The sequence below is a fragment of the Lonchura striata genome, chromosome 1, assembly GCF_050655825.1.
Source record: "Lonchura striata isolate lonStrDom1 chromosome 1, ASM5065582v1, whole genome shotgun sequence".
In the NCBI taxonomy this organism is placed as follows: Eukaryota; Metazoa; Chordata; class Aves; order Passeriformes; family Estrildidae; genus Lonchura; species Lonchura striata.
In genome coordinates, this window is record NC_140703.1 from 7,653,038 (window position 1) to 7,676,679 (window position 23,642).

Here is a 23,642-nt window from a genome sequence, read left to right on the forward strand (position 1 = left end):
AAAATAATTACCCTGTTCAAAGTGACATATTAAATTTAAACTCATCAATAAAAAGACTAATTTCTCTTTTTTGAAGGAACCCAGAAGTCTATTAAAAAAACCTTTAAATTAAAAAATGGGTTATGATTCAAAGAATGTTAATATAACAGATGTCATATGACACTACATATAAACAAATACATATACAAATTTTAAATCAAAACCACATGACTTGATACAAGTTGTCAGCCGTTAATTGGCTCTTAGTGAACTGTTTTAACATTTTGACTAATATTTTAGTTAGGGGAAAAAAGTCAAAGTAAATTTTTTTATGATCATTGTAGTTTCAGGCTATAGTAACTAAAACCATGTTTGCTATATTTTATTTTTTACCCCAAATCTAATATTTTCCATAGAAAAAAGACATGACCCCTGCCTTTAAAATCTCCCCTGATGATAAAAGCATATTTCATACAAGATTTAAGCTGGTCAAATCACCTCACACCATCCAGGCATGCTGTATCTTCCTTACATTAGACAATTTTTTTGAAAACACACAATAATCTCTAATTTCCTTTCCAAGTGAGCCCTCAGAAACACTCTGGGATGCTCTTGAAATGTAAGAAGGAGATGTAAATATGTAACATTTAAGAGATGACCTTATTTGTAAAACATAAAAGACCACTCAGTTATGGATAAACAAGAAATTATGTGTTTCTGTATAAATCTTAATCATACATAGGATTTTTTTTTTTTTAATCATATGGAATTGCTTACGGGGCACTTCCTATGTAAATCTTTGGACAACTGTGACAATAAAAACTATTTTTAAGAACTTACCTCAGTCCTTTCATAGCATACTGTTGATACTGCACTTATTGTTCTGATTTTTTTTCCTTTCTACATTGAGGAAAACTGGCAATTCAGCACTTCAGCAAAGACCATTTCTTTGCAACAGACTACAAAAACATGCTCCAAGAAAACACATTATGCAAACGCTGCACAGCCTAATCCATATTTTATAACTACAAGAATAAGCAGAATAGATATGCTAAACACTCTTGAATGTTGACTTTCCCCACCAAAATACCTGCATTGTTCTTCTTAAGGGAAGCTATGCAGACATTAATACAATTGTGCCAACAGAACTCATGGCAATCAACTTGCCTTTTGAAGGCATGGGATACTTATCAGTTAGAGATCCAATTACACATGAGACACCACATTCAGCTATAAAATATTTCATGCATATTTACAGGGTTTTTTAAGCAATAAATGACTCATCTGATTTAACTAGCTTTGATGTTATGTTTCTGTTAAATTAAAAAATGGTGCAGTTCAGCTTGTTACTCCCTTGCTAGCTATGACATGCTGCCACCAGGTGGAGATAATTTAATAAGAAACCTATTTATCTACAGAGACAGTGGGAGGAACTTCATAATACAAAATTGTTACTGTAAATTAACCAATCAAGGGGAAAAGAGAAAGTCTCAGAATTAACTGCAGAACTGGGACATATAATTTGTCTCTACCACTAACATAAACATAGAGACCAAAACTTGATAAACATAGAGACCAAAACTTGATAAACATAGAGACCAAAACTTGATCAAGAATATTCTAACAAATCCTCAGAGATTTGGTCTTCAAAAACTCAGAAATTCATACAGAACTTCATTAAAAAGGCTCAGAAGCAGTCATCCAACCAGAGAACCAATTCAAAGACAATCCTGCAGCGGTACAGTCTTTCACCAGTGTGTGTACGTGAATAACTGCTTAAAACAAACAAAAGACAAAGTAAATTGAGGTAATTGGGTCAGGAAATCAGTTACACAGAACTGCTGCTTCTTGAATATATCCAATATATACCAGACAAATGCATGTTTTATGTGCTAGTAGTAAAAAGTGTGATTGTCAAAGACAATACATGGTTTCTCTCTTCAATGACATTATGGGAACAGGACATTATTTCCTTTCGGGTCTGTCATGCCACTTGCATTGTATTTCTTCACAATGCAATATGTATTTTAAGGGAAATACAAACAGCTTTACAAATCAGATATAAGCAAATACAATATTAGGATGATGTAGTAGAGTCATCCCTTCCTGCTCATGTTCTAGACTAGCAGTGCAATCCACCCATAAGCACCACCCTGCTTTAGATAACAGGAAGAACAAGCATTCTTTCACCCTCAAGTCCTTGCTGAATGTGGATAGTGGAGAAAAGAAGGCTGAGAACAAGGAAATCATTGTGTCATCCATTGCTTGACCCCCGGGCCATCTCCAGCCAAAGACACTGCAGTACTCAAACCACATCTTGCATGTAAACCTCACCCTCTAGCAAGGGCAAACACCAGGAGACTTGCAATCAGGAAGATTATGTGGAGCTACATTCGTAGAGAAGCTCATAATTGGCTGCATGTCAAATCAAAATTGCAACAACCAAACCTCCAATTTAGCTTTACTACAAATTATATCGCAAAGCAAAGATGGAGTTGTCTCCCCCTGGGAAAAAGGCCTGGTTATTTTATGTGTCTGTGGACCTACATTATTTTTCACATATTTTGTATTACACAAAGCCAAAAAGTAGGCATTCTTTTCTACAAATCTAGAATGTCCTCCCCTATTCTTCATGAAACTTTTGATTTATTTCTCAGTACTTAAAAAAAAAATAATGTTATCTTCATATGTAATTGCCTTAGAAACCCCTGCTTTAAATTCATTTTTCATAGTATGTGAGATTATTCTGTTGGTTTTAATTTCTGACATAGAATTTCCTCTCTAATTAGAAAGCAAAATATAAAATATATTGATACCATGAAAGATATGAAATCTTTTTAATTATACTTAGTTACCTTTTTGAAAACATAGAATTAAGACATTGCAAGCAAAGAAAAAAACCACAGCACAAATATTTTAAGTTAATTCATTTATATTCTTCTGACACAAGATACTATGTTGTAAAATGAAGAATAAAGTAGCAAAGTGAAGTTTGTTTCAGAGGTGTTTTTAAAATAAATACTTTATTTCTAAATTACAAGCCTCTCACTGAAATGCATTTAGTCAAACCTATTTAGGGAATACAGGTGGAAATCCTGTGGTTGGTGTTTTGCAAAAAGCTAAAGCTTTTGTTCTAATATGGAATCATTAATGAGATGTATCAACTAAGGACATATTAAATTGGAGTTATGATGCCATTTAATGATTTGATGTGAGACTGGAAGAGCATTTGAACATAAACCAGAAATTGAAACCAGGTGTTTCCAAAAACTGAAGAACAATCAGGCTGTGTTAAATACTAGAATAATACGTATAGAAAGTTGCAAGAGCAGCTACATGGAAGAAAGAAGAAATTAGTATCTTCTAAATCGTGTGAGCTTGTGTACCTCATGAAGTATCTCCCATGTTTTCTGATGGAATACAAGGGTCCAAGATTTATGATCAAAGAAAACACATTCAAGCAATTATTAGGTGGTAAACAGGATTTAACTGGGAATAAAGGACTGGAAAATAGCGTCTTCCACAAACTGTAACTACAAATAAATTATGTACTTTAACATATACATGGCTAGTTTGATATACTTCCAAATAATATGAACTGAACATTAGTAGTGGCATAAATTTCTTTCCTGCATTGATTACACCAATATGCATCAGATGCATCCGATTTAAAAATGTGACCAATATTGCATATCTTTTTTTGTGGTAAATCTTAAAATCTAAATGACAGTGTGATATTATTTTAAACTAAGGCCTAAGCAACTTTGATTTACATGGCAGAGTAACTACAGATAAAAAAAAAAATCTGTTAAATTACAAAATTTGAAAGTCTATCCTGCCAAAGATGCTGCTGTTTCATAAGAGAGGATATGAAACATTACAGACTCCTTCCATTTGTCATTTCTTTTTCAAGGAATGTGTGAAACGAGACTTTGACATGTTGAATGTAAGTTATTTTCTGGCACTATGATTCTGGTTTTTTCTTAGGCAAAATTTCTTCCACAGCATTGATGGAAACCATAAATAGAGAACATTTAGGAGAATATTCACATTGCATATGGGTATCCAGCCTTCTTTGCTGTCTGGAAAGGCCAGGAAAAACAACTACATTTAATAGAAGAATGACATAACCTTAGGAAAAAGGCAGAAATTTATCTTATCATTAATTATTTAAAAACATACAAAAGTCACAATTAAAATTCTTCTCTTCAAGATGAGTCATTTTTTAAGGTCTCCTCTACAGAGAGTACAAATACTGATCATTTAATGTTTTCAGTAACAATTGGCAAAACTTACTTGGCTATGACTTCTCTAAATGCCAGATTCTTCTTTAAACATATCCAGAATAGTTTGTGTCAGTTCCTCAAAAAAGTTAATGCTTCTGTTTTCCTAATGGCCATAACTTCTAGTTTCTTCTTCTGTTTGAGAATTCCTACTTATTTTGTGAAGTCAAAGCATTTAGAAACCATTTATTTTGGTGAACAGGAATGGACTCTACAATCATATTTCATAGCACTTGTGAAATGCTATCTATTTTTCATCTCAAATTTTGGACTTAATTATCACTAATCCATAATGAGAACATGAAGTGAAAACTGAGATGATTCCCACTGCATGATTAATCCTTGCACAGATTTCACAAACCTAAAATTCTAGAAAATTTCCTAAACAGATTATAATATTTATAATGGATTATTTTAAGTATTAAATAATTAATTTCAAAGTATTTTTTAATTTACCAAATACAGATTTATAGAAGAAATCTCAAGGTTTAATTCCTGAAATTACCCAAAAAATGCTGATTGTCTGGGTTTTTAGGTTAAGTTAAAGATCCTAGTGTCCTTCTATAGGCACACCACTACCACATCACTCTCAAATCCATTTACCTTCTTAAAATCACTTAATTTTATACAATATTTTTTGAAGACTGTTCCAATTTTCTTCACTCCTATGGACAGAATAATTACATTTTCAGGTGTTTAGTCAGCTCAAATTCATTTTTTTCCTTCACCAAGGAATGAAAGAATACTTGAATGAAAGAATAATTCTATTTCCTTCCACTTTGCCACTCTTGAATTGTTCAAGACATCAAATATATCCCTCCCCACTCTTGAGTAAACAAACGCATTTGCTCACATGTCCTGATACCCCTTCTTATCTTGCATGAAGACTTATTCCTAAAAAATGAAAACAATATTAAAAGAATGGACTTCATTGAAATATAGAAAAATGGTGCAACTAAATAAAATTAATTATATTTTTCGGATTTATGAGATTACAGGCTATAGTTACACATACAGCCTCACACACTACTTGTGCAAGAGCAGCAAACCTGTACGGACAGGCTAGACATCTTTTAAACAGAAATACAGAATTTGCTGGTGAATCCTCAGTTTCATTTAAGATTATGGGATGGAAATTGCTCATTCATTTTGGCTTTGACTTGAAATTCAAAAATTTTCCTATCACTACCCCTTACCATCAGTTTTTTGTTGCCCTTTTTAATGCCTCCTTCTCTTCCTTACAGAATCTTGGTATTACAAAAATAAATTTCAAAGACCTTGGATTCCAGAATGCATAGGATAAACTCAGAATGTGTTCTGTCATCACCAGCAAGCTCAAGAAGTGTTACTAAAAGTAAGAGCAAGAAATTATGGGGTTGAGATTTCAGAAAGATCTGAGCTGTAAGCATATAACTTGAGTTAAAGATGGTTTGCAAATCAGATGGGAATGACTAGAATTTTTTCATTTAGGTATCTGAAATTGGCTTTTTTCCCAAGGCTTAGAGGTCTCCCACGAGAAGGGAGAAGGAGAAGAGAAAGGAGAGGGTGGAGGAAGAGAGACTGTACTACTCCTGTTTTCTGCCATGCACATTTATTTAAGGACAAACAAATCCTGCTAGTAAGTCACAACCCCTGTTCTACAGATACAGACAATTATGCATCACAAAGATAAAACATTCTGACTCATGCATAGGAAAAGAATTGCCTAAAGTCCTTTGAAATAAGAGAACTCCTGTGTAAGAAGGAAACTATGGGAATGGGCATGGGGGTGGCACAGAGCAGGAGGAACGAGTCTGGGATTCACAATCTGCTCATTACATCCTCTCTTTATAGGCTGCATCACTAGAAGCGTGTTGAGAGGCAACATTTCATTTCACAAATATGTATGGAAAGTCTGGAATTTCTAGCTATGCAAAGACCATTTCTCTCCCTACTTCACTCTCTTACCATAAATAACTTATTTCACTGAATTCAAGAAATGGTAGACTCTTCCACAACTTTCCTTGTACTTAAAAATTCACCTAGCAGTCTAGCTTATTGCCAGCCACTTACTCAAACCACCTGCTCAGTGTGAACCCAATTTGTGTTTTCCAGAGGGTGTTTCTGTTTGGCTGGGTTTTTATAGGTGTATAGCAGTATAGATTTCCTCCTCTTGGTAAATTACTGACATGTTGTTGCATGGCTTCCTCTTCTCTGCTCTGCCTCATAGGACATCCAAAGCTTTCACTTGCTGCAATCTAAAAATAACAGTACTCAAATGAACTTGTAAAATGAAATAATTTTGTATCTCATTAAAGCTTTATCACCTGCCACCACTGTAAGAGAAAAACTGAATCTGCCCTCCTATGCAAGAAATTTATTATAACACCTGTTACAACCACCCCTTTTGTCTTCAGTTACTACCAAAATCTTCATTCTGAGCTAAACAAGACAAAAATATACAAAAAATACACCTTTAAGAGAAACTGAAAGCACTAAATGTCATATGTATACTAAAATTGCAATTTAAACAGCAAAATGCTTCTGCTGGCGTAACTGGTTTAAAATTTAGAAAAGAAGAGGTCTACTTGAAGCTTAAAGATTAAAGATACAGTGGCTTTTAAATGTTCACAGCAAACCATTCATTCACATTTCACTTGCAGAGGAAAATTTACCAAAAATAATGTAGGCTAAACATGAATATTACATTATTGTAGCTTTCTGCAAACAGCCTATAAACTTTAGAAATCCCAATCATTAATAATAAGAATATGCATATATGTGATGAGGAAGAGTATTATTATCACACTCCTCTAAACTGATTTTGTACTTCATTTTACATAATCCCCATAGCGTCAGGTTCTCTGGAATTTTTTTTTTTCCTTTGTGATATCTTTTTTCTAACTGGTATCTCAAATTGTATTCTAAAAGTTCAAGAGAGATTTCGTGGAGGATTTTTTTGGGAGAGGGTGGGGGAAAAGGAAGGAGGAAAATGGGTGTTGGTGTTTTGCTTTACACAGGAGAGAAACAGAAGCTTAGATATTGAGTGATATATCCCTTTATTGAAAATTACCTGTAACTGACCATAATTTTGTCAGATGATTTCGTTATCTAGTTATCTGGCATATTTTGACTTGAAGAATCAACTAAGTACTTTTAAAGTCCTAAAAATCCCTTATAGAACAAGTGTTTAATTTTCTTTTTTTTTTTTTAAGTAGTTTTAAAATCCTGAGGATTTTAGATACAAAATGCACAGTACTTCTCTTTGATTTGAGGCTGTTTCTGCCTTTTAAACTAGCTGTTAACTAGTCAAGAAACAATGAACTGTATTTGTTACAGCTGACACATTCAGAAGTTAATTGCTGACATAGATTTGGCAGCTATCCCAGTACAGGAAAAAAAGAATGTATGGATTCCAGCTACTTTGCATTCTGGTCAGAAACACGCACCAGCAACATGACAACGAACTTTGCACTCAGAAAGGTCCATCTTTCAGAAAGCTGCATTAAAGACTGGAGATTAAATAAAACATCTTGTTTACCAAAGTGACAGATTTGGTCTGTAAAAATCAACAAGCAAGATTTAAAAAATCAAGGAACATATTACATGCAACAAGTTAACCTCTAATGAAATTAGAGCTGCTCTTCTCAAGGAGCCTATTTAAATGTAAGAAAACCTCCCACATTTTCCTTAAAGTAAAAAAAAAAAAAAAAAGGATAAATGCTGCTAAGTTACCCACATCATTTTCAAGAAATATTTAAATAATTAAAGATAAGAAATACTAAAAATATTTATTAAAGATCCAACTGAATAGAGAAATTAAAAGTATTCTATACACACACACAAAAGTCCTTGTATTTCTGAGCAAGCTGCACTGACTTTCTGTTGAGTTACTCCAGTGGTACATGCTATCAATTTTAATCATAATTTATCTTGTTTGTGTTAGTGTAAGTTATATTTTGCTCATGTGAGCAATCCCTACAGAAAGACAGAAACGTGGTCTTATTTTAACCCTGCAGAAGCCAGGAGGGGAGCAAGGGGAGCAGTGTATCCCAGACCTCTGCAGAAGCAATGCAGGGCAATGTGTGTGTGTGCCTCTGATGCCATTACCATGGCTGCAAGCAGGGCAGCTGCCCAAAACATTCTTTTCAGTAACTAAGTGCATGTACACTGAACAGCATCCAGAATAGTTATAAAGAAGTTTGAGGAAAAAAACTATATATATCCATTTCAAAGGCACATCGTCATTTTTCCAAGTTGTCTGGGAAGAAGTGCAAGGATGGATATTCATAGATCAGCAGCAGGAGCTTGTGATTGATTTTATAGATTTATGAAATATGATTGGTTTAAGATATAAATATGCATTTTCATACAAGATTAGAACTTATACTGAAATGTTGGGTCCCCTGGTCTCCACATTGCCAATGGTTAAAGCACAAGAAACTGCTGTAATAAAATACATCAATATATATGAGTTACATCAGTTACTTGTACAAAAGTACAGCTGCATTCTCTGTACGTCTCTTCTCTTTACAATCCCCTTTTTGTTCTTCCACTGATCTTTTCCAAGTCTTTCAGACCTGACTCTAAATAAATTATGCCGCTGTTTATACAGCCAATTCAATTTACAGCATTAGATAACCTCATGTGTGTACAAACAGTGAAAGGGACACATAAATTTTGCCCCTCTAATTACTCTGTTCTCTCAGTTGTTTTAAGGAATCAGGGAATGTGCATTCCAATCTACATTCCAGAGCCCTTGCCATTTCTACTGTGGGATTAAAGAAACTACACAGGGCTGCACCAGCATTTGGTACCCTGTAAATTGCTCACTTAAAACACCTGCCTAAATAACAATATTTCCTTTTTAGAACATTTATTAACATATGATTGAATACATAGACTTATTTAGCTATTTCTATATTTGAAATTAATATTAGCAGTAATTAATTTTGCATGTGTATTTCAATGTGTTTGTGGATCATAGAAAGGCAGCTGTGTAACACCAAGGCACCTGGGTAGAGATGGAAACAAAACTCAGAAAGACAAAAACAGGTCCACCTTCACTCCCAAAAGACACAAAAACACAACTACAGATATCCAGTCTGGCAATTTTAATAAATGGAATTTACAGGAAAGAAGAAAAAAGCATGGTCAGGCTCTGAACATTTTAATACTTGGAGCATCTTTCTCATCCAATTTCATGCAGCTGAAGCCTGACTAGTCTAGCATTCACAACCAGCTTAAAACACCAAAATAGCCTGGTTGGCTGTGGAAGCAAAACAGTTTGGTTATTCTGTTTAGTTCTTCAAAGAGATACATGCTCACAACTCTTATTTCAAAACCACAAAAAAGGAATGTCTGATGCAGTGTCAGGATCGTGAGAGGGGAACATAAACCTCTAAATACATGACTTACAGGTTGTGTTCAAGCACATTAGGGTGTTTTTTTACTTTGTGCTGGGCTTTTTTGTTTGTATGCCTCTTTCCCTCCCTCCCCCCCGGCAACATATTTTCACACCAAAAAGCACATTTTTATTTTAATTCCCTGATTTCTTAAAGAGAACCACTAAGCATTCCCCTCATTAATCTTCAGATTTAAATAAAGACTTCTGAGAGGTACTTCCTAGGATTCCAAAAAATGCCAAACCAAGTCCACCAAACATTTCAGCCTCAGTTCAGATCCATTTGAGACAGAGCTTCTGGAATCAACAAGCAAGCACCAAAGAACAACAGTGAATCCAGTTTACAATCAGTACATGTTTTCATGTCAGTTTGGACTCTGTATCACATAATAAAATAAAATCAGGATGACTGTTAAAACATTGAAATTAAATCAAAATAGCTGGTGCAATTCTGGATTCCTGATGGACTCTGACTTTTCTCAAAGCTTCTTTATATTTAATTTCTCATCAATTAAGGAAGAAAATACCCATAACAGCATGACTTCATTCATATTCTAATTCTTGTAAGATGGTAGAAAAAGTATTTTTATACTATAGCAACAAAAAAAATTGAAAACCACTCAAAAACATCCCAAAAACCCCATTCCAACAAAAAAAGCAAAACCCAGACAAAATAACCAAATATTTATTTAGATAGGAATTAAACCTTACACAAAGGTATTTCAAGAACCATTGAACCCAGACTGACAATGCAATATTTTTTTGTACAAAAGTGTTTACTGTGAAAAGTAGCTTTTGCTTCACTGTGCAGTTTTTTCCTTACAGCTGCTTAGAAAAGCTTATATTCTCATTTCTGCTGTTTTAGTAATTCTTTGTCATAGACACGTGCAGCTATTTTTAGGATCAAATTTCAGAAAAATATCAGGTAACAGAATTTTAAGAGCAGGGAATGTCTTCCAGTCTTATGAGTGCTATGTGAGACTTTATGTGATGCTTTCGTTAGGAAAAAAAAAATCATTAAAGGGGTTGTAAAGCACTGAAACAGACTTCCCAGGAAAGTGGTGGAGTCACCATCTCTGGAAGCACTCAAAAAATGTGTGAATATGGCAGAGCACATGGTTTAGTGGTCAACATGATGGTGATTCTGGGTTGATGGTTGATAAACTTAAAGGTCTTTGACAATCTAAATACTCCTATGATTCTATTAAAAACACCTCTGAACTATGAAAACCAAACACTTTGTTTTAGCAGCCCTACCCATTAAAAAATGAAAACAAGACAGTAAAAAAAACACATAAAAAAACCCCCAAACATCCAAACAAACAAAAAAACCCAGAAAACCTCCACCATTGACCAAGAAACATTTATCGTTGGAGGAGAAAATCAACCTTCAACAAACACTCAGGGTTTCTCCTTCTGTACTGCTTGAGTTTCCCATCTCCCCCCTGTTACAACACTGTTTTGATCAAATGTTCATAAAAGTAATTAGATAATTCAGTCATTTTCATAGGTAAAAACAGATCATCACTGTAGAAACAGGAAGACAGATAGGGATGCTACTTGTTTAGTATCTGCAGATCACAAGAAATAGAGTTGGTGTAGTTATGGATAGAAATGTTTTTTTCTGCAGTGCTACCTTCCATTGACGTACATATCTAAAGACTAAGATTATCTAAAAACCTTTGAAAATACTCCTCAGTGAGCTTCACAGTCTGGAAAATAGTCACAAACATATTTAAGGTGCAACAAAACATCAACATTCACTAATCACACTAAAAAAAGAATAAAATTTCCTTAGAATAGCTTTTAATATTTATATGATGGTAAAATCTTTCTTTTAATCTTTTAATTTTGTGGTACACTCACTGGCTACAGTTATCTGTCCTGTTTTAAAATGAGCACAGAGGAAAAATAATCAGAACTCCATCTAACAGCAGAAGGGCTTTTCCCTGGAAAAGGATGCTTTCTGAGATTGCTTAATTGTGTTTGTTTGGTTTCTTCCTAAATCAGATCATATGTAACTAAAAATGCAAAATACATGATTCACAGATAAGTCTGTTTCTTTTCATCACCATTTGTAGTCTTTATTTAAGTCTCCCCAGCCATATCTGCTCTTTTATGCAGCAGATAAAGTGTTCATTCATGTACCTAGGACCACAAAAAAAAAAAATAAAAGGCTGTCAGAGTGTGGCACAAAGGGCTACACAGAGTGAAATGGGTGATTCCTGAGATTTTAGAACACAGATAAGAATCTTTTGATTTAAACTACTATTTGCAAATTATACATACATTTGAATGCAAGATCAAAATTCTTTTTAAAATTAGCAGCACATACAGAGGCCATGCACTCACAGAACTGAAAATCACTACCATGACAGTAAACAGAATTCTATAAACTTCCAAGAATGGTAAAATCAGAGTAAGTCTACCATAAGTTTAGCAGAACTGTATAGAAGACACCACCTCTGAGAGAGTTCTCAAACCCAGCAACATAATTTTTTTACATTCACAGGCTCTATAATGCAAAGACAGAATTCTAATTCACAGAAAAGCAATGCACAGGTGCTGGAAAGGCTTATTTTGACTAAATGCTAAAAGCTGTTGAACCCAATGTGTGGAATTGCCATAAACTGGCACAAGTCTCTAGAACATCTGATTGCTCAGACAGTGGCACTTACAGACCTGCAGGCATGACCTGAATACTGAACGACTAAAGAACAATTTTGACCAGTGTCACAAAGCCACAGACCAAAACAAACAAGTAAATCAAAACTCTCAAAAACTCAAGCAAAACCAAGTGATGAATTTTCATACAGAATGCTAAACTTCCCAACACAGTTATAGCCTGGGCTATAGCTAAATGACCATGATGGTTAATTGCAATTTTTGCATATGTTCCCAGAGAGAGGCAATTAAATCAATAGTTTAGAATATTTACAATGTATCTTTGGATTTACTATTAAAAAGCACAGAGAAAAATATGCTTTTTGTGTCTTGCACTTTATTTCTTGAATAGAATCTGGCACACCAGAACACCCCTTTCATTTCCAGTTCTTCCATGCTCTTGGATTAGCCCCACACTTTTTTCAGCACTACTTATAAACATGCCCACTACTTAAACACGCAAAGTTAGAGCTTGATTTTTCTGTTCTTCACTGAATCAAAATTCCCACATACTCATATGGAATTTATACAGTTCCTGAAAACTTCAATCAGACCCTGAAAAGTGCAATCAGTAAACTCTTGAAACACTTGACTTCAGTGGGAGTTCCGTGGCTGCAGGGTGTGCACAATTCTGTTAGCAGAACTCATCTCACATAACACCATTTTCTTAAAATAAAAGAAAATAAAAGTCTGGAGATGTGGCATTCATATTATGCTACAGACAGACCCCACTGGGAAAAGTTAGCATTAGCTTTTGCTTAACTCTCTTGGGTATTGCTTCCCAAGAGAAAAAGCACAGGAGCACATGAATTGCTGCATTTATTACAGACAGCAATGCCCAACTGGATAGAATTCATCTTAAATTCCAAGATGAATAAGGCAAGATTTACAATATTAGCATTCAGGAACAAAAAACCAAAGAGAAAGCACAAAAACCAAAAATTCTGATGCAAAACAGAGATCCCTCATACTAGATCATTCAGGTGATTAGCAAAAACCAGGTTTAAATGTTGTGTGATGCTGTCTTTGTAATTCTCTATGATTGCTAAAATAATCTTTAAAATCAAATAAATGCAAAGAAATTTAAGGCTGCACTTTGTAAGGACTGATACAGCCTTTCTCTAAGAACTGCATGTAGTTTTGGCTACCTCAATATAGGAATTATTATATTAGAGAACATCCAATAGAGAACACTGAGGACAGTGATGGGTCTGAAGCCATAGGAGGAACATCTGGGGGTACTTGGTTTGTTCAGCCTGGAGCAGAGAAGGCTGAGGGGAGACCTCATTGCACCTAAAATTTCCTTATGAGGTCCAGGCACTGATCTCTTGTTTGTGGTGGCAGTGACACCAAGGGAATGGTCTGAAGCTGTGTCAGGGGAGGTTTAGGATGGGTATCAGGAAAGGGTTCTTCACACAAATGGTGACTGGGCACTGGAACAGGCTGCCCAGGAAAGCAGCCACAGCACCAAACCTGACAGAGCTCAAGCAGCACTTGGACAATGTCTGTGGCACGTGGTGGGATTGTTGGGGTCTCCTGCACAGGGCCAGGAGTTGGATACTGTGATCATAGTGGGGCCCTTCTAACTCAGGATATTCTATGATTCTGAGCCATCTTAAGACTAACAATACTTCTTCCCTCCTGTTCATATGCTACAGAGTCACTGCTTTTTTGGTCAGAAATTAATTTTCATCCTGAAGGGTTGGTTGTTTTGTTTTTAAATCATTCTATATCCATTTACTGGTGTATCAAGGTTTGTTTTACTGTATCTCTGCTCTTTCCATATGCTTATCCCCAGGAATCATCTTTCTAGCTATCAAATCTCTCAGCATTTATTTCACCAGGATTACTGCTAGGCCAGTTTTAACCCTGACCTCCTTGTAAGGCACACAACTTGCAACACTGACTATACTGCAAAAGAGATACTTAGAAACACTGGAGTTTTTTTTTAATTGACCTGATGCAGGTCAGCTTAAAATTCAAGTACTTCACATTACTTTTTTTTTTTTTAATTAAAATAACCATTGCCAAAAGGGTAGGAAAATAAAATGCTTAAAAAATTAGGGAACTGACTACTAAGTAAAAAAATAAATAAATAATTCACTGGAAAGCCCATGAATATAACATGTAGTTCTGAGTCCATCACATAAGAGATTGGCAGCTTCTCAGTTATGTGCAACTTTGATGCCACAGAAGAGTCAAGTAAGGAAATTGTAAGACTCCACTACTTACAGCACCACAATTAAAGGGCTGAACATTATGTTTTCAGACTTCTTTTTCTCTTGTGTAAGTTGTTGACACTTTGTACAAAGCAGATCAAAGTACCGGCAGATTTAAGAACAAATTCACACAACAAAGATCTGCTAAGATTGTTAAGGAAGATCACACAGATATAACCTGACATTTCCCTGAACATTGTAGGTGCACTGACAGAAGTATCACAGTCTTCCTGTTCTGTACTTACTTGTTCCTTTATGACTCCTGCTTTGAGTCTCTGTTGAGGTCACTGGAGTACATCAATCTTTTTCTGATCCAGTAAGCACATTAGTTTATGAGTATGGTTTGTTCAAGAACTTCTTAAAAAATGCTGTATTATGATACTCCAGACAACTGGCTTCCAGTACATTTAATATATCTTTGTTTGCTATCTTCTTCCCCATAAATCAACTAAATTGGATCTGCTTTGACTAATTAAAAAAACAATGTCTTAATATTAACACAATACAATTGCACCTTGATTACATATATCCTGTTACAAAAAAGAAAAGTATCATCAGTTAAAGCAACTGTTTGTAAGAGGCAAGATTACCTCTTCCCTCCTATTTATATCTATCTGCATCACATCTTTGTGTTTCTTTTTTAAAATACTTTATTATTTTAACCATGGACCAGAGTTCATGCAAGCCAAATTCAGCTGCAGCACAAAGGTCTACAAAGTTAATGGGTTTGAAATTACTTGCAGCTTGACTGAATCTGGTGCAACATCTTTTAGTAGCAAGAAAATTGCTGGCAATGAGTGTTTTAAATCTGAATTCATACTATGCTCCAAATGGCACCTCTTGGGCAAAGGGGTCAGGACAATGACTACTTGGGTGATTTCCAAGTATGAATTTTGGATGATAGCTGGTATTGTTCCTTAGACTACAACTGCAATGCAAACCATCAGTTTAGTATTAGCTAATGGTAAACATCATCTTGAAAATAAAAATTTCATTTGTGTCCTTTTAAGTTACTCATAAGCTACAGACCTGACTATTGCTGAATTATGAGGTTATTCATCAACCTCTGTCCACTGCTTAGCAATACTACTCAGATAATTAGAACACCAAATGAAAACCAGTGCAGCCTTCTAAAGTCACAATAGAAATTTTGTAAGGAGGAAAAATTTAACTCAGCAAAATGAAAATGAGCCACTTGTATTTACCTCTCTTTTTTTTTCTTTTACCAGGAACCACTACATCTTAAATGAACATAAATTAACATATCAAAGATCAAAGATCTATGCTTTTTATGGAAAGCTAGTTTATGAAGGAACTTGTACAGTTAAGAGGAAATTTATTTCAGTGATGATAGGCAGGACTACTAAAGAGGCTGACAAAACCTCCATAGTACTACATGCTGCTTCCCAGTTTTATCTGGATGTTATCCACCCAGAAACTGGATATTTCAGACAACATTATGTTTGGACCATGGAAGCTGGTAACACATTACACTCTTGGTTAGTAGATCTCCAGGTTTCAGAAACACTTGTTCTCTTCATCCTTTTCTCTTTGATCTTTAAACACCACATTAAAGAGCAGATGAAACCAAAGAACTGCATTTTTTCTTTTCCAGAAGAAGCAGGAAGCAGGTAAAACACATCAGCAGGTGTTTGGCTGCAAGTTTTTAGCATTCTTCTTAAATAGGCAGAAACTGTGCAATGAATTCTTAGTTGATACACTTTACTGTCACCTTGTTTCCCAGATTTATCTACTTGAGACAGTAAAATAAATGCTTTTTAAGAACTGGTCCTTCTTGTCTCTCATGCAACCGCAAACTTAAGTCAATGGATTGTCTCCTATGACTAGAATTAGCAGAGTTTGGCTACAATCATAGGATGGCTCAGCTTGGAAGGGACTTTAAAGATCATCTCATTCCAACCCCACTGTCATGGGCAGGGACACTTCCCGCTAGACCAGCTAGCTCAGAGCTCCACTCAACCTGGACTTGAGCAATCCCAGGCACAGGATTCACAGCTCCTGTGTGAATCCTGTTCTAGTGCCTCCCAAATGGCAATATTCACAGATATCTTAATATCCAAGTACTACATTATAAATATCTCATTCTGCAGTAGATCATTAGACTTGCAGTTCAGGCGATTACTCCCAAGCCTTCATTAATGATCCAGCTGCTAATGCACAAATGCAAAGAGAAATTTCCTGTTAATCATAATTTCCTAAATCATAACAGCAGCATAAATGGACAGTGTTGCCTATCTCATGCTATTTCAAAAATAAATGCTGGTGACTTCCTGCCATTTCAAGAGACACTTTCACACACTCCAGTGAACCCACTGGAATCAAAGGATTCCTGCTAAGAATAAGCCTCTGGTTTAGTGCTTCCATGGATCCACTCAAATGCAGGGCACTCAAAGGCTTTTGAGTCTTGTGAACACAAGGATGTCTAACATTGTTGATGCTTGTATTCTTTGTGTCCTTTCCACACAACTTTTTATTAACACTTACATGTATTTCTTTTCCAGTACACAAGGATTTTAATAACCTAATATGTCACCACAAATAGCTGTAACCAGATAAATGACTCTCCCTGTTTTTCTTCTTTCTTTCTATTCAATAAATTCAAAGGTAGGTTCTCTGCTCATCTATAGCAAAACAAATCAGAAAATGTCTTCTCCATTTAATGATATCATCAATAAATAGATAACAAATAACACAAATTCAGGCATGTAATAAAAATAAGAACCTTGTTACCTTTATTTTTGAAGACACCCCATTAAAGATGCATAACAAAAGGCATCTGAAGAGTATCTTGCTTTCTTAAGTTAACTCTTTTGTTTCCTCATAGCCTTTAAAAATATACGAACATGTTCAAACAATTTTAAGAGGAACTGAGCTACAAAAGCAATAAAAATATTTTGTTAAACAATGCAGAATTACATCACTGAAGCTGGGTATCCTCAAATTCTTGAAGTAACAGCAAGTAATGTTCTGAATGCCCTATTTAATACTAAAAATTATTCTGAGCTTTAAACTACTTAACAAAATTTGAATATTCTAGTCAAACACCTAAACTACAAAGCCATTAAACACACCAAGGGGGAAGCCATGACACTACATCAGAATTAGGCCATGATTAATTGCTTAGGTCAAAATAAAAACTGGTGTTAAAATATAAGTTGCCAATAGGCCTGGATCTAGTCTATAAGACTCCAGCAAGCCTCCAGATTTGAATACCTCAGGTTATCAGTAAGTTTTTCCTGCAGTCTCTCCTATTCCTGAATTCGAAGAGACATTGAATATGAGATTCAAATGACCTGAAGAACTTCAGGATACATGTAACCAGTTATCAGGTATAGTGGCCTTATTTCTTAAGGCAAATGTGTATGCTAAAAAAAGAATTAAAACAAAGAACAAAATACCCCACAAAAAAAAAAAAAAAAAAAAAACAAACCACAAAAAAAACCCCAAGCAAACAAATAAAACATCTTCCATGAATTAGTTTAAATAAATGGTTTAAATCCTCAATACCAGTCATTATCCAGATTCTTTACCTGAAGAAGTTCATATCCTACTCTTTCAAGAATAGATTACCAACTCACAGACACAAATTACAGTGAAGTTAAAACATCTGTTTCCCAAAATGTCATATTAACTTGACTCAATAGCACTGGAATCAAATGGCATGTGCTGAATGTAACTGTGGGATTACTGGAGTAAATTGAAAGAAAATCGTAGGTAAACATGAACCATTTGTGAAAGGTGCCTCAAAGAAAAGGTCAGTGAAAGGGCAAACAAATACTGCATTTGTTCTCATAATATTTGTTGAAGAAGGTGGCCATGAAAGGCAAATAATAAAATTAGTCTTAACAATCCAACAGCATTTCCACAGATAAAAATAATGAGTAAATTAATGTGTTGTGCTGTAAGAGGAAAAGCCCTATTCAAAAAAAAAGTGCTATTCAACCTCTAAAACTTTAAAGCTCAATGTCTATGACTTTATCATTCATATGTTTCACAATTTAGAGTTACTGCAAATGATATAAGTATCTATAATTCCATTTGTATGAGAGTGCATGAAATAAAGCTCTCTACACATTTCTCATCTACCTCTTTTTAAGTCAATATTTCATAACTCCTCATCAGTTCAGATATATTTTCAGGCAGATATTTTGATTCTCATATTTACCTGAAGAGGAGAACATAGCCTAAAATAGAAAAATCAAACATGATTTTGTCAGATCTTTCTTTGTTTTAGAAGGGTGAAAACAAGAAGGAAAGATAACAGCTGTATTTTAATCTTTATGCAGTTGTACAAATCAACTGGTGGAAAATGTCTAGTTGAAGTCTCAGGATATCCTTCAGATTTCAGTGTACAATCAGAGTAAAATAGTAGTTCCACTTAATCCAGTAAGCAAAATCAATGATTTCAAAAATTCCAAATGGCATGGGTTCACTACACAAGAAGCAGAAAAAAACAGGATTCCAGACTATTAGTGAATAAGACATACATGCTGGCATTTCTCTGGGAGAAAATTCCTTATTAACAACCAGTCCCTTTAAAGCACTTGTAAAGAGAAACGCTCCACAAAAAACAAGAAGAAACTTCATACCAAAGCAGTGAAAAGAAGTAAGTTGAAGCACAACATACTCACCCCTATAAATGTCCTGGATGAGCACAAAATATATTAAATTCCACAAGAAAAAACATTTTCTAGTGGAACTTTAAAAAAAAAAAAATGAGCCAACCTAAAGAAATGTGTATTATGCAGAGTGGTGATAAAATAGGATTTTACAATTTGGGAAGATGTCTATTTCATCCACTGCAAGTCAGTGTCCCCAGACACTGGTAAAAACCAAGGAAACTTTATTTATCACTACCTATCTTAAAAGGCATATTTGCAGAGTGCAGTATGCACTTTTTTTGGTTTGTGGTATGGTGGAGAGGCTGTGTGTGTGTTTTGTTTCAATTTTTGTTAAAGCAAAGCTAATTCAAGCTCGATAAATTGTCTGGACAGCTTTGAAATGTTAAGAAAAAAATCCTTTTGTTTGAGCATAATAACACTGCCAGTTAAACTCCTCCCTTGTGATGAAATTAGGAGAGGGACTATTTGGCCCTGGTAGATAATTATGACATTCATAAGCTCTTAACGTAAGGGGCTGGGGGAGGGGGTGGCTGTCTGCTACTGGTTCTCCGACTGCTCTGATTTTCTGGAACAGAACAAATGCAGCACAGTTCCCTCTTTCCAGTCTTAAACACTGCACTTCTCAAAGAAAAGGCTTCAGTCATTCTTCATAAAATCTACTGCAGCTATTCACTTCAGAATATAAATCCTGAACCTAAGAGTTTCACGGTTTCCAAAGCCAATGATCCAAATGTAGTTACTGACTTTTTCTTAGCCATCCAAACTGTCTAAAAAGTAATAATCATTTAATACTCACATAATAATGTCTTTCTTAAAAACAAACAAAAAAGTAACCCTCACAAGGGCCACAATCTTCATTTGATGATGTAAGTGTTCCTCACCACTGCATTCCCAAAAAAAAAAAAAATATCCAGAGAGTTTTTGGAATAGCCTCTCAAATCATTTGACTCACAACAAGAAATTTGCAAGATTACTTCAAGGTAGAGTTAAAAAAAAAATACAATAAATCCATCACTTCAATAATGCTCATTAAAATTAAAAATAATAAACTCCCCCCCAAACACCACTGTAGAAAATGTCTCTTCCCTAGCAACCTAAATGGGCATATTTTCCATATGCAGATGTTCTTCCATTCCCATTTACTATGCCCTGTTGTGGATTGAGGCTGCATGTTTTTGCTACTCCTACAGTCAGTTAACAAAAATTGTACTCTGCCAATGAAATTCCCTTCCTTTATTAGAAAGAATAAAATGGAACTGTTTCTTTAAATGGAAGGAAATAACTTACTATCAATATTAGGTTTATTCAGCTTTCTTCCTCTTCTTTCCATCCCCCTCACACATATCCTATAATTTTTAAAACTCGGTTTAATAGCATCTGTAATTTCACTCCATTATTTATCTCCTGACATTTGAGATAGTAAGATACCTAAACTATGCAATCCTCCCACGCTGCAGAAATCACACTTCACAAAGTCGCTTTCTACCCTTCCTCCTTTTGGAGGAGTCGTATTCCACATCATTACGCCCAGGTGGATCAATGAAAAAATCCTGTAGGAAGCTTTGCCACTCTCCTCCTCTGCCATCCCAGCTGTACCGAAAGCCTTCGGAGCGTTCCCAAAACGCTGCTCCTCAGAGACCTCCCCAGCTCACCCCAAGGTGGCAAAAGCAGGGAAGCATTTTCTGTAGAAATTTTTTACTAATTGTCGCCGAAAAAAACCCTCCTGGATGGTGCCAGGTTTAGCCAAGATGCATGGAAGGAGACCTTCGCAGCTGCGGTTCTTGGTACCTCAAGGCATCATGCCTGACCCCCCGTTCCGTCCTTAAGCGCGACAAATCTCTTTGCCCCCACACAGGACACACTGGGTGACACATCCAGCCCTCACAGGACACCCTGGGTGACACATATACCCTGGGTGGCACATCCAGCCCTCACAGGACACCCTGGGTGGCACATATACCCTGGGTGGCACATCCAGCCCTGTACAGGACACCCTGGGTGACACATACACCCTGGGTGACACATCCAGCCCTCACAGGACACCCTGGGTGACACATACACCCTGGGTGACACATCCAGCCCTGTACAGGACACCCTGGGTGACACATCCAGCCCTGCACAGGACAAACTGGGTGACACATCCAGCCTTTGACAGCCCCTCACAAGGCACCCTGGGTGTCACATCCAGCCCTGCACAGGACAAACTGGGTGACACATACACCCTGGGTGGCACATCCAGCCCTGGCCAGCCTTGCATAGGACACCCTGGGTGACACATCCAGCCCTGCACAGGACACCCTGGGTGACACACACCCTGGGTGACACATCCAGCCCTGCACAGGACAAACTGGGTGACACATACACCCTGAGTGGCACATCCAGCCCTGGCCAGCCTTGCATAGGACACCCTGGGTGGCACATCCAGCCCTCAGAGGGCACCCTGGGTGTCACATCCAGCCCTCACGGGGCACCCTGGGTGTCACATCCAGCCCTTCCCGTCCCGGGCGCTCCCGGCGCCGCCGTGGAGCTCGGCCGCCCCCTGGTGCCCGGCGGCGGCAGCGCGGCCCGGGGCCGGCCCCGCCGCCGCCGCTGCCATCCCGCTGGGGCGTTTGGGCTGGGTGGGGTTTATTCCTCCCTAAAACCTCCTGAGGAAATGGGGCCGCCGCCCACCCGCTCAGGTGCAGGGAACGCAGCCCCCCACAGGGGAATGGGGAGCGGGGGCAGGGACAGCTCCGCTCGGCTCAGCGCCCCGGCCGGACGCCGGGAACTTGCCCGAACAGTTTCCAAACAGCGCGGTGGTTCATCCATCACCCAGCGGCTGCGCCCCTCCCGGCTCCCCTTCCCGCACAGTCTCTTCCAGGAGCACAAATCCTTAAGTAAACACGCAGCGGGCATCCAAAAATAAGCAAATAAATAGCTGCATATATATGTCAGCCCTAGAGAACAAACCAAACCCCGTGGCCGCACCACAACCCTTGAGTCCGCGTTTCTCGAAGCACTGTACGTATGTATATATATAAACATATATATATATAAACATATATATAAACATATATATATAAACATATATATATATATGTATAAATCTATGCACACACAATATATGCCTATGCAAAGGAGGGTTGTGCCCGAAGGCGCCAGCCCGGCGCGCCCCGCCGCCCCGCACACACCTGCCCCCGCGGTGTATTCCGCGGCACCGGGGCTCCGCACCTGCACAGCCCCGCGGCCCCGACAGCGCCCTCCCCTCCGCGCCACCCCCGAGCCCCGGCTCGGTGTCCCGGCAGAGCGAGGGAAGGGTCTTCCAGGGAGGAGAAATCCCGACAGGGAGACTTCAGGTTTCTCACGGACTCTACCGCCAGCACTTCTCTCTGCTCCCTAAGAACGAAGCTCATACCGCCTTCCCCACGGGCAGACGCGCATTTTAAAGACCAGTGCTCGGCAGATTTTGTGTAATCGCTTCATCTCTCTCATATATTTATCGTGCACAAATTAAAAAAAAAAAAAAAAAGGCAAAATCCTATGCAAAGTGCATTTAGCACAGTCCAGATTTTTTTTTTTCCTCCTCATATATAATACCTCTTGAAGACTGAAACGAAAAATAAAAAGGTGGACGATGAAGTTTTAAGTCCTTCTTAATTTGGTTCCAGGATAATGCATTGCTTTAATTTTTTTTCTCCGTTTCTTTTCCGTTAATTTGAGCGGGTGAACAGCATAGGTAAGAATAATAATTAAAAGGAAAAAAAAAAAAAAAAAAAAGGAAAAAAAGCAGCCCGCTCCTACCTTGCCCGCTACTGAGGAGCAATCCGAGCAGGTAGAGAGGCAGGAGGCTCATGTTCAGGAGCTCTCGCCGGTGGACAGTTCCAAGTCGGAGGATGCTCGGCCAGCCCGGGCAAACCCTGCTCCTGCCGCCGCCGCTGCCCGCGCAGCCCCGCACCCGCGGAGCGCCGCTCGCCAAGTGCCGGCCGCGCCTCCCGCGCCGCGCTATATCGGCGGGGCCGCGCCGCCGCGCAGGGGGCGGGCGCACGGCGGGCCGGCGATCCCTCCGCCGCACACGCACCCGCCACCGCGGCGAGCGCACTCCCGCAGATTCCTCCGCCGCTCTCAGAGGCGGCAGCGGGACCGCAGCATCCCCCCCTGCATCCCCCCCTGCATCCCCCCCTGCATCCCCCCCTGCATCCCCCCCTGCATCCCACTCTGCATCCCACCCTGCATCCCACCCTGCATCCCCCCCTGCATCCCACCCTCCATCCCCCCCTGCATCCCACTCTGCATCCCACCCTGCATCCCCCCCTGCATCCCCCCCTGCATCCCCTCCCGGATCCCTTCCCTGATCCCCCCGCGCATCCGAGCCTGCCCGCCCGCCTGCCGGCAGCCCCCCGCGGGGTGCGGCGGCTCCCCGCTCCCCCGCCGCTGACGGAGGGGACACAGCCCCAAAAGGAGATGCGGCGGCTGGGTGGAGAATCCCAGCGGG

The 23,642-nt window shown here is 38.1% G+C and overlaps 1 protein-coding gene across 1 annotated transcript in view; it reads right to left on the reverse strand.

Moving 5' to 3' along the window:
- Positions 1-23,146, reverse strand: part of NCAM2 (neural cell adhesion molecule 2) — a 263,496-nt gene extending 240,350 nt beyond the window's left edge. The window contains exon 1 of the mRNA XM_077790949.2: positions 22,952-23,146. Within this exon, the coding sequence (XP_077647075.1) occupies positions 22,952-23,003 (52 nt within the window). The 5' untranslated portion in view covers positions 23,004-23,146. The remainder of the gene's footprint in view (positions 1-22,951) is intronic.
- Positions 23,147-23,642: the final 496 nt, after the last annotated feature.